This window comes from Cydia strobilella, chromosome 5, assembly GCF_947568885.1.
Source record: "Cydia strobilella chromosome 5, ilCydStro3.1, whole genome shotgun sequence".
In the NCBI taxonomy this organism is placed as follows: domain Eukaryota; kingdom Metazoa; phylum Arthropoda; class Insecta; order Lepidoptera; family Tortricidae; genus Cydia; species Cydia strobilella.
Genome location: NC_086045.1, coordinates 4,587,929 through 4,599,810, shown reverse-complemented (window position 1 = coordinate 4,599,810; position 11,882 = coordinate 4,587,929). Strand labels below are relative to the sequence as shown.

Sequence of the window (11,882 nt, the reverse complement as noted above, 5' to 3'; positions counted from 1 at the left end):
ATGACAATGACAAATATGACAAATTCCAAATTGACAATCACGAAGGCTATAGTACCGTAGACCACATACATGCGTTGCGGCAGGTTATACAGAAGACTGAGGAATATAACCTCCCCCTTTGCCTTGCATTTGTGGACTACGAGAAAGCCTTCGATTCGATCGAGACTTGGGCTGTGCTGCAGTCTCTCCAAAGGTGCCAAATCGACTACCGGTATATCGAAGTGCTGAAGTGTCTGTACGAAAACGCCACCATGTCCGTCCGACTACAGGGCCAGAGCTCGAAGCCTATTCCATTGCAGCGGGGAGTCAGACAAGGAGATGTAATCTCCCCAAAGCTGTTCACCGCTGCATTGGAGGATGCCTTTAAGGTTCTGGACTGGAAAGGACGAGGCATCAATGTAAATGGCGAGTACATCACTCACCTTCGGTTTGCCGATGATATCGTAGTCATGGCTGAGACCATGGAGGACCTCAGTGCGATGCTCGCTGATCTCAGCAGAGTATCTGAACGAGTTGGTCTGAAAATGAACATGGACAAGACGAAGATCATGTCTAACGTCCATGTTGTGCCAACTCCCGTATTAATCGGAGGCTCTGCGCTCGAAGTTGTTGACGATTATGTATACCTAGGACAAACAGTCCAGTTAGGTAGGTCCAACTTCGAGAAAGAGGTCACTCGTCGAATCCGACTCGGTTGGGCAGCGTTCGGGAAGCTCCACAGTATCTTTTCGTCCAAATTGCCGCAGTGTCTTAAGTCAAAAGTCTTTGACCAGTGTGTGTTGCCAGTGATGACATACGGATCTGAGACGTGGGCGCTAACGATGGGCCTCATAAGAAGGCTCAAGGTCACGCAAAGGGCAATGGAGAGAGCTATGCTCGGGGTTTCTCTGCGTGATAGAGTCAGAAATGATGATATCCGCAGTAGAACTAGGGTCACCGATATAGCTCGCAGAATTGCAAACCTTAAGTGGCAGTGGGCGGGGCACATTGCTCGCAGAACTGATGGCCGGTGGGGCCGGAAGGTTCTGGAGTGGCGTCCGCGTACCGGAAGACGAACTGCCGGTAGGCCTCCAACGAGATGGAGCGACGACCTGGTGAAAGTCGCGGGAATTCGGTGGTTGCGAGCGGCACAGGATCGGTCGGAGTGGCGAGCCTTGGGGGAGGCCTATGTCCAGCAGTGGACGTCTATCGGCTGACATGATGATGATGATGATGATGAATCACGAATGGCATGAGTTGAGCATGAGTATGACATTGACAAGTACATGACTATGGATGGTATAGAAAGGACGCCATCTCTTATGCATGGAGACTATTGACTTCTTTAGAAATATATGACCCGCCAAAAGCTTCTGTGTTGTCCGTTCTCAAAGAGTTCAGAAAAAGTTGCCAGTAATTAACATAAAAATATTTTACAACAGCAACTTTGGGCTTCGTCTATACAAGTCCGGGAACGAACAAATCAAATTATTTTATCGAAGATTTTGATTTGTATTTATAAAGTAGTCACACTACTACCTATATGTAAATTAGTATTTATTTTTGATATAAATGATTATCTATTTCAGTTTGTATTCGTCTATGTTTATCATAGACCTAGCATTACATAGATGCGGCGTACCGCGTTCGCCCGTAAGGGATAGACATAGATGACGTCATAAACGTGGGGATACCATATTGGTAAAAATTACCCCAATATTTGATATCACGTTGGGGCGATTACCCTGGAGGCAAAGTTTGACGGTATTAAAATTGTAGAATAAAATGTCAATGGGCCTTTCTTTTTAGGCGTATGAACAATGAAATACCTCCTATAATTCGCGCAGGTGGTACAAAACTAAACATGTTTAGTATATAAAACGTAAAATAAAATGTATTATGAGTTTTAATTTTATGAAATCACAAATCACAATCACATTATTCACACCATTGTAATGTACACCACATTTAATCTTCACAACATTTGTTTATTTTATTTTTTGGAATTAGAAATACGAAAAAATTTCGAGGTCAAAATTACCCATAAAATTATGATATTTTCATCTGGTATCCCTAACATGATTGTTATGCAGCTAAATTAAGAGGCCTTATTCCTACAAACGAGCGTATTTTGGAAAATGCGTCCTTTTTCATTGAACATTACGACGTAACTATTAGTATTTATTCAAAAACTGTTACATTCTTAAATAATCATTTCCTAAACTAGCGGCTGAAATGGTTAAAGTTTTCATTTTCTCTTTTTAAACCTAAAATAAATGAGTTTTCCTGGGAGTATTTTTCAAAATTTGCAGTGAGAAGTGTCGTTTCGGTTGCCAATTTTGCAGTATACAAGAATCATTTGGTACATGAATGATTACAATTCAATTCACCATATCTTGTACGAGGGGCTGAAGTGATTGAAAATCAAAGATTCATTTAAAAAAAATGATAAAATACCTTCCGAGTTTTCTTCATTTTTTCGGTGAAAACAGGGTCGCATTATATTTTTTTATCGCAAATTGTTTTTTTTTTTTTTTTTTTTTTTTTATGTGATGTTCAGCAAACGAGCAGACGAGCCGCCTGATGGGAAGCAGTCATCGTCGCCCATGGACGTAAGCAACATCACAGGAGCCACTTAAGCATTGCCGACCCTTGAGAACCCTAAATACCCGCTTCTTGAAGAATCCCATGTCGTAGCACAAAGGAAATACCTCAGGAGGCAACTCATTCCACATTCTGCACGTTCTAGGAAGAAACGAGCGGGATGCCCGCTTATTCATGGTGTGCCATGTGTCTAAGAAGTGAGGATGAGCTTTGCTCCTTTGGCGGGAGGTGCGGTGATAGAAACGAGACGATGGCACCAGATCAAAAAGTTCTTCGGAACATTCCCCATTGTACAGACGGTAGAACATGCAAAGAGAGCCAACGTCTCTCCGAAGACTAAGAGGTTCTAAGCCGTCAGTAAGTTCGGAATTGCCGACAATACGAACTGCCCGACGTTGGATGGAGTCAAGGGGAAGGAGCTGGTATTGTGGAGCGCCAGACCAGAGATGAGAACAGTACTCCATATGGGGTCGAACCTGCGCTTTATATAACAAAAGTCGGTGACCCGGTGTGAAGTACTGTTTGGCTCTGTTAAGCACCCCAAGCTTTTTTACTTATATTTTGTACTTATATTTTGCCCTCAAAATAATATTATAGCAAACTCTAACTTTATGTGAACCCATAAAAAAATAATCATAACTATAGGACCTATTTTCCCGTAAATTTAAATATTTTTAAAAGACTTATAAATCACGCTGCACGGACGCTGCGCGCTCAGTCTCCGCCGGGCGCGCTTAGGGGACGGACCTGTGCTCGATCGTCAGGCGTTTGTTTTGTTCGTAACCAGCGAGCTAGTTCCGAGAAGTGGTGTATACTGCGATTAAAAAATCTTGATCCTTAGGTGATCATAGGTACATTTTATAGCACAAATATTAAATTTTTTCGCCTAGGTTTGTTCAGGGTGCCTAGCCAAGATGCCAACCGTTTAGGTACCTATAGTTTACATTAAAACCAAATCTGTAGCTGGCCTCTGAATGGGTAGTAGAAACGGGTTCCGTATATCTTTCCCTTTCCAGATGACCAAGGTGCCTAGCCAAGATGCCAACCGTTTAGGTACCTAGAATATAATTTACATTAAAACCAAATCTGTAGCTGGCCTCTAAAATGGGTCGTAGAAACGCTTTCCTTGTGTATTTCGCTTTCTAGATGACCAGGGTGCCTAGCCAAGATGCCAACCGTTTAGGTACCTATAGTTTACATTAAAACCAAATCTGTAGCTGGCCTCTGAATGGGTAGTAGAAACGGGTTCCGTATGTCTTTCCCTTTCCAGATGACCAAGGTGCCTAGCCAAGATGCCAACCGTTTAGGAACCTAGAATATAATTTACATTAAAACCAAATCTGTAGCTGGCCTCTAAAATGGGTCGTAGAAACGCGCTCCTTGTGTCTTTCGCTTTCTAGATGACCAGGGTGCCTAGCCAAGATGCCAACCGTTTAGGTACCTATAGTTTACATTAAAACCAAATCTGTAGCTGGCCTCTGGATGGGTAGTAGAAACGGGTTCCGTATGTCTTTCCCTTTCCAGATGACCAAGGTGCCTAGCCAAGATGCCAACCGTTTAGGTATCTATAATATAATTTACATTAAAACCAAATCTGTAGCTGGCCTCTAAAATGGGTAGTAGAAACGCGTTCCTTATGTCTTTCGCTTTCCAGATGACCAGGGTGCCTAGCCAAAATGCCAACCGTTTAGGTACCTATAGGTATAGTCTACATTAAAACTAAATCTGTAGCTGGCCTCTTAATGGGTAGTAGAAACGCGTTCCGTATGTCTTTCCCTTTCCAGATGGCCAAGGTGTCCAGCCAAGATGCCAACCGTTTACGCTCCGTAGCGAACGAAACGCAACTGTCTCTGTCGCATTAATATGTAAGAGTGATAGAGAGAGATTACCCTATCATTCGCTACGGAACGAACGACTGGCATCTTGGCTAGGCACCCAGGTTTAGGTACCTATAGTTTACATTAAAACCAAATCTATAGCTGGCCACTGTAATGGGTAATAGAACGGCGTTCCGTATGTGTTTCGCTTTGCAGATGACCAGGGTGCCTAGCCAAGATGCCAAGTGTTTACGCTCCGTAGCGAACGAAACGCAACCGTCTCTGTCGCACTAATATGGAAGAGTGATAGAGAGAGATTACCCTATCGTTCGCTGCGGAACGAACGACTGGCATCTTGGCTAGGCACCCAGGTTTAGGTACCTATAGTTTACATTAAAACTAAATCTATAGCTGGCCACTGTAATGGGTAATAGAAACGCGTTCCGTATGTGTTTCGCTTTGCAGATGACCAGGGTGCCTAGCCAAGATGCCAACCGTTTACGCTCCGTAGCGAACGAAACGCAACCGTCTCTGTTGCACTAATATGGAAGAGTGATAGAGAGAGATTACCCTATCGTTCGCTGCGGAACGAACGACTGGCATGTATGTAAACTGTAGGTACTAAACCCGAGTGCCTAGCCAAGATTCCAGTCGTTCGTTCCGAAGCGAACAATAGCGTTATCTCTCTCTATCACTCTTCAATATTAGTGCGACAGAGACAGTTACGTTTCGTTTGCTACGGAGCGTAAACGGTTGGCATCTTGGCTAGGCACCCTGGTCATTTGGAAAGCGAAAGACATACGGATCGCGTTTCTATTACCCATTTCAGAGGCCAGCTGCAGATTTGGTTTTAATGTAAACTATAAGTACCTAAACGGTTGGCATCTTGGCTAGGCACCCTGGTCATCTCTGGGTACAAGTATGTATATTTTCTTAACATAATACACTGAAATTACTACTACTATGCATATAAAATAAAATAAAAGAGTGGCTATAACAATAAAAATAATGTTACTTGCTATTGAAATCGACAACGATCAAGATTATTCTTCTCTGCGTTCAAAACGCGTTATAGTTGCCGGCGCTCGCGTACCGCGCGTCAACGCCATCTATTGAGTGTTATTTCGTGAAATCGATAAACGCTCCAGGGAATAAGGGCTCTTAATGTAAAAATAAGTTTACCTAAATAAGTATATCTTTATTTCGGCATGTTTAATTATTTGTTTGATAGATAGATAAATGATTTATTTGTGCACGTAATGAGAGCTATATAATTGCCAAAATTTAAATCCAAAATCCTTAAATATTACAGACACATTTATACATAATATTCTATATAGGTTGAACACACATTTCCGTCAGTACACAAAGGCGGCAAATAAAAAAAAATGGTGCAATTAACTACGATGACGCTTAAAGAATAGCTGAAGTGTGCAAAAGAGAAGCCATTACGTATATGAACATACCATGAGTGCGAAAGAGGCAGACTAAACATGAAAAAAACGTGACCATTTTTAGGGTTCCGTACCCAAAGGGTAAAAACGGGACCCTATCAATAAGACTCCGCTGTCCGTCTGTCAGTCTGTCTGTCATCAGTAACAGCTTTTATAACGACTAAACTAAATTAAGTAAGGTTTTGTGAAGCGTTTTACAGAGGAGAAAAAACTATATCCATTCTCTCTGACTTCCTATGCATGAATGAAAAAAGATCTTGGCCAAACTATACATTCCAACTTATCCTAATATCCCACATACATATGACTTATGGTCACCCTAATTAGAAAGAGATGCAACCGCCCACTTTGACTTCTCATGTGGACACACTTTTTGGCCCGTGTACTCCATCCGGTTTATTAAAATCTAAATCCGTGCATGAAATAAAATAAAAAATCAAACGTAGGTTCTGTACTGGCTAAGCAGAAAATTTGAAAGTCGAACTATTTTTATGGTGTTTAGCGAATAATTGTTATCAAAGTGTTCTAACAAGATTCCGGTAAGTGGTTTTAGTGTTATTTTTATGTAGTAATTTGTTAAATAAAACTATGAAAACGGATTATATCGCGTATATTGAATTTATAATACATCCCGACGTTTCGAACCCTTTACAGCGTTCGTGGTCAACGGGTGACTGAGGAAAAATTACAAAGTAATTGTCATTGTAATTTTTCCTATTATAAATTCAATATACGCGATATAATCCGTTTTCATAGTTTTATTTCATGAGTAACTACCTATCGCGGTAACCGAAGACAATAGTAATTTGTTATTTTATCTGGATAATTACGTGCTATCCACCTTAAAATACATATTCCCACGGTTTCGGAAGATAGCACGAAGTTGGTGGTAAATATTTTTCCCCTCACTAGCTCGGAAAGCTGTCTTTTATCCTTTAATACAAGCGGGGAAAAACGCATTTTATCCACTAGTGGGGAAAGTAATTTGACCTTGGATAGAGCGTGTTTAAGTAGCTTTTGACAGATAACAAAACGTAAAACGCTCATAATAATGGTTCGTTCGATATTAATTATCATGAATAAATGGTTTGAGAATTTAATAAAAAATACCAAATTTAGATTTATTTAATGATTTTAAGTCATAAACCTTGAATTGCATAAGAAACTTTTGTTTTTTTTTTAATGATGTTGAATGTAATTCTGAACGCACAAGTTGAGTCGAACATACAATACACAACTTTCAGAGTTTTCTGTTATAATATCGTATTATCGTAAAAAAATTTGTGATTCCTGTGATGAAGATGATCTAACGCCTGTGGATGTTGCACTTTTCTCGCTATAGTGAGGGGAAAAGTTTTGTGTTACACACGGGTGCAAATATATTTTGCTTCTCGTGTGTTGAAACACTCGTTACGCTCAGGATTCTATTTTAGAACCACTCGCTTCGCTCGTGGTTCAACTATAGAATCCTTTCGCTTGCTCGTGTTTCAATTCCACACTCGCGGGTAAAATACAACTTTGCACCCTTGTATAACAAATAACTATTACCAGAGCCCGTTACGGTCGTAAAAGTACGGATCAGTTTTAAAATTATATTTTTTATTTTCTTGTTTTCAGTAAATATGTCTAGAAAAAAGAAGTTAACCGATAAAGATTATGGTAGGTATTTAATTGGTATTAATTAACTGAGAAGATATTACGCTTACAACCGTTTTTTTTTTACTTCTACGTAGGTACGCTTTCTACGAAGTTTTTGCTGAAAAGCTGTATCGGAAGTGAGTAGACAAATCAATACTTATCGATTTAAACGTGTATTTAAAAAAAAATACAAACGTAAAATTCATTGTAGGTAACTTTGCAGAGGGACCGATGATCTAATTTGGTTTACCTATCTATCCTCAATCAATGTTATGTTATCATATTTATTTAAATACTTTTCCATCGTAGTAAACAATTGTTCTTTCCAGTATTGACTGAAGGCCATGTCAAAATGATTCCACAGCGGATCCGCCATCGTGACGTACTCCAACACATTCGGTAACTGACTGACCACCCAATCTAGGTCTCTCGTGTCCACTATCTGGTCTGATTTGCCGTGGAAGATAACAACCGGCATCGTGGTCTTTTCAAGGTCGTATTCTGGAGGTTCAGCTACCCCGTAAACTTTCAGATTCTCCTCGTAACCATAGTTAAACTTGAGGAACTTGAGTTCATTGATAGCCTGTCCGTATCTGGCCATATTTTGGGTGGACGTTCCGGCTGGGATTTGTTCGAACATTCTTCGCATAGTTTCTGAAGTTATGGAGCCTAAATGAGCTGAATCCATTGCGGACACAACCAAATTACAAATTGTGTCTGTAAATAACGGCTCTCGGCACACTGCCTCCAAGGTTCCTTGACTAAGTGAACCTCGGGATGCGATCTCCCAAATTCCAGAAGCTTCCAGGGGGGCTTGCAAAGAATATATGGCACCCATTAGGAATCTATCAAATACCGATTTAGAGTAGTAATGTCGCGTAGCCGGCGCTAAACCAATAAAAAGATTTATTTTATCAGCATACTCTGGTTTCTCGGAGTTCATGATGAAGAAGCTGCCACCGCCTTGTGAATAACCGATATAGTTTAGCGTTTCTGCATTCGTCGTATCAAGTACGTAGTCGATCATGGCGGGGATATCGAACTGTCCCATTTCGTCCACTGAAAACTTCCAAAACTCCAAATCTCGGTCAGGATCCAAAGTCTCGTGTCTCCGGGAATAGTAATTGCCTCGCACATTGCCAAACCACACGTCATAGCATTCATGAGCTAAGACAAACCCTGGCGCATCTGGCCCCGAAACAACAAAGCAATCGGACGATAGAAGAAGGCCATGAACTACCAGCAATGGAGTTTTCTTGTTACATTTACTACCGGGCGGTATTCTGTGCACGGTCAGTATGTATCCATCATCTGTTGTCACTTCGTGTTTCTCAGCTTTGTATCCGTTTTCGGAAGCAATTTGGATGAAATCTTTGTTGTTGGTGGGGAGTCCCTCCAATGGCCGTATTAGTTTCGCGAGCGCGCTTACTATGTTCAGGTCGGCCAGGGACCCTGATATGAACAACAAAATCAGGCAACCGTGTAACATGATCAATGACTACTTTAATGGCAACATAAAGTTCAGCGCCTTTAAACATTGGTATCTTATAGTACCTCTCGTGTTTAAACAAGTGGCTAATTTTTTTCCGTTCACGTTGCATACACGTTTCGTTTTTCGTTCCGCGTTCCGTTATACGTTTGTAGACTACATAGGTATAACTTTTTAGATTTACGGTACGTTAACAGTATCATTGCTGTTAGGTCCGTCTAAGCTAACTCTGCACCGACTTTGAACTTATAAAGTATATATGTCACCTAAACGTGATATGTTCATATAATGCCCAGACCTTGTGAGTCGCGTGCTCAGACTGCACGTGCCGGATATGTTGGCGGTGCCAGCGGCGCGCACTGTGTCATGCAGAAATTCGCCGCTCCCTCGAGCATGTCGATGTCGGGCTGTAATGCCGTTTAACCATAATTGTATTAAATAAAAAATAAAAATAATGGAGTGTGTTTGTGGTGATATTTCTGCACTCCGCCACTGAAACCTTTAAATAAATCGAAATAATTGTTTTCGCAAATTCGCACCTACGTAATATTTTTTTCACCACACCAACTGTTAAAGGCTCTCTTGATCGTTCGAAAACGAATGAAAAAGTTGCATTTTGTATATTTACCTACATGCTACATGTGGGGTAAATAATCAGATGCAAATTTTGAGTTGTTTACTTTGATTATTTTGAATGATATATTTTTTATTACGATCATTTGGATTTGATTTGGTTTGATTTTTTTTGTATTACGGGGGAAAAGTTTGTTTAACCTCTCGTGCTAATATTGATACCCGAGCAAGCGAAAGATTGCAAAATTGAACCGAAGCCGAGCTGCGACAGGTTAGTGTTTAAACACATTAAAGCGTTTTTAGAGCATATAAATAAGAATAAGAAAAAAAATATCAATGAAACACATAACAGAATATGTTGGGGAACCAGAAATGAGAAATGAAAAACGGCCAAGTGCGTTTTGAACGTCACATTACGTCCGCGGCTACAGGCAAACTCAAATCAATATAGATAAAATGTACTTTTTCTTATTGTTACTTTCACATACCTCTTATTAAAAAATTCGGTAAAGGGGTATTTGTAAGAAACGAATTTAAGAGACAAAAACTGACTTTTCATTTTGAGTCGTGTCCAGTCTATAAGTTTCACATACCTACAACAATCATAGGTTATAATAACATGAGGTTTTATACCTACTTACTGTTTTTGACGTATTTAGTTTTTACATACGAAGTTGTCATTTTTAATTGTCAACTTTGACGTATATTGTGTTTATTTTGGTGTTTGGTACCTAAATAAAGATATAAAGTGAGATTTTATGCTACTGGACGTGAGATATAAGAGGGACAGTCGGTGTCTACGACACGGATATCAAATGTCGCCTCCCTCTGTGCATCCTATTAGACGCCGCGGCAGCAGAGATCGCCGCGAAGTCCACCGTCGCCTTTGGTAATGATGGGTTCTTTGACCACGTTCCCCCAGATTATATTATATTATTATAAGAGTTAGGGGCGAAAACCAGGTTTCATACAATTTTTGAAAAACTCCTATAAGCCGGGCATAGAATGATGAGATGAGAAAATATATCAAGTTGTGTAAAAATATTTTCCATTATGTCAAATCTAGGGAGGCAAGTGAGAACCATGGATGTAATTTTACCTATGGTGAGAACTACGTTTGTGCGGAGAATCGATTGTCTCCTATCCTCTTAATGTATGCTAGAGACCTCATACTATTGTCACTGTGACAATGTACAAAATGGATCATAAATTAAACCTGTTCGAAATACCTTAAGCAATGATAAAAGCTTTATCTATTTAATAAGCTTTATCATTTCATAGTGTTTGAGATATTAAATCATTTTACGGTTTAGACTCACTTGTTTTAGTCACTCGCGCGACATGTTGCGCGGTATGTTGTGTGAACGCTGCTCGCACTATTAGTGCTTGAGAAAGGAGACCTAGGCTCTCCGAAACATGTCGCGCGAGTGACTAAAACAAGTGAGTCTAAACCATGTCTAAACCGTAAAATGATTTAATGTTAGTATGTCTCACAACAGTTTAAATTCGATTGTTTGAGATATGCCTAAACTTTAATGCGTCATAACGATGCGTACAGTCACCTGCAATAATATGTTACTCTTCAAATGCCGCAAAAATATGAGACACGCTCAGGCTCTACAAATAAGACCATGTCAGATATTTTTGCGGCCTTCGAAGAGTAACATATTATTGTAGATGACTGTACGATAGTAGATAAATTACCTACTCTCGGAACACTTTGCTGCCGCAGTTGTGATTGCGGGCTTGGCCTAATTATTTTATGTGAAACGTGAGTTTTTAAAAACCCGTAGGGTCGGATCAAAAACTAAGTAATTAGGTCCGACTCACGCTTGACTGCACATTTCTAATAGGTTTTCCTGTTATCTATAGGTAACGAACTATTTTGTGTATTTTTCCCAAAATTTTAGACCCAGTAGTTTCGGAGATTAAGGGGGGGAATGGTAATTTTTTGGCTATTTTCTTTAATAACTTCTAAACTATTTATTTTAAAATTACAAAAAAAATATTTGGGATTCTCAAAATGAGCTCTTTTATTTAATATGTAACACGATATAGTTTAAAAAACTTTATTTTTTAATTTTCCCAATTACCCCCCAAAACTGGCCCCCATGTTGAAAATTCATTTGTTTACGTTAAATGTCCGTCTTTGTGTTACAAACTTACATATGTGTACCAAATTTCAACTTAATTGGTCCAGTGGTTTTGGAGAAAATGGGCTGTGACAGACGGACAGACAGACAGACGCACGAGTGATCCTATAAGGGTTCCGTTTTTTCCTTTTGAGGTACGGAACCCTAAAAATATTTACTCTACGTCCAACACATT

General features: G+C 39.9%; 1 protein-coding gene across 1 annotated transcript; it reads right to left on the bottom strand.

The window, feature by feature from the left end:
• Positions 1–7,742: 7,742 nt before the first annotated feature.
• On the bottom strand, positions 7,743–8,981 carry LOC134741747 (lipase 1-like). The gene has a single exon (XM_063674641.1). The coding sequence runs from the start codon at positions 8,979–8,981 to the stop codon at positions 7,743–7,745; it is 1,239 nt and encodes a 412-aa protein (XP_063530711.1).
• Positions 8,982–11,882: the final 2,901 nt, after the last annotated feature.

Bases quoted from the DNA above. Each gene is read 5' to 3' on its own strand.
- LOC134741747 (XM_063674641.1), bottom strand. From the start codon at position 8,981: ATGTTACACGGTTGCCTGATTTTGTTGTTCATATCAGGGTCCCTGGCC.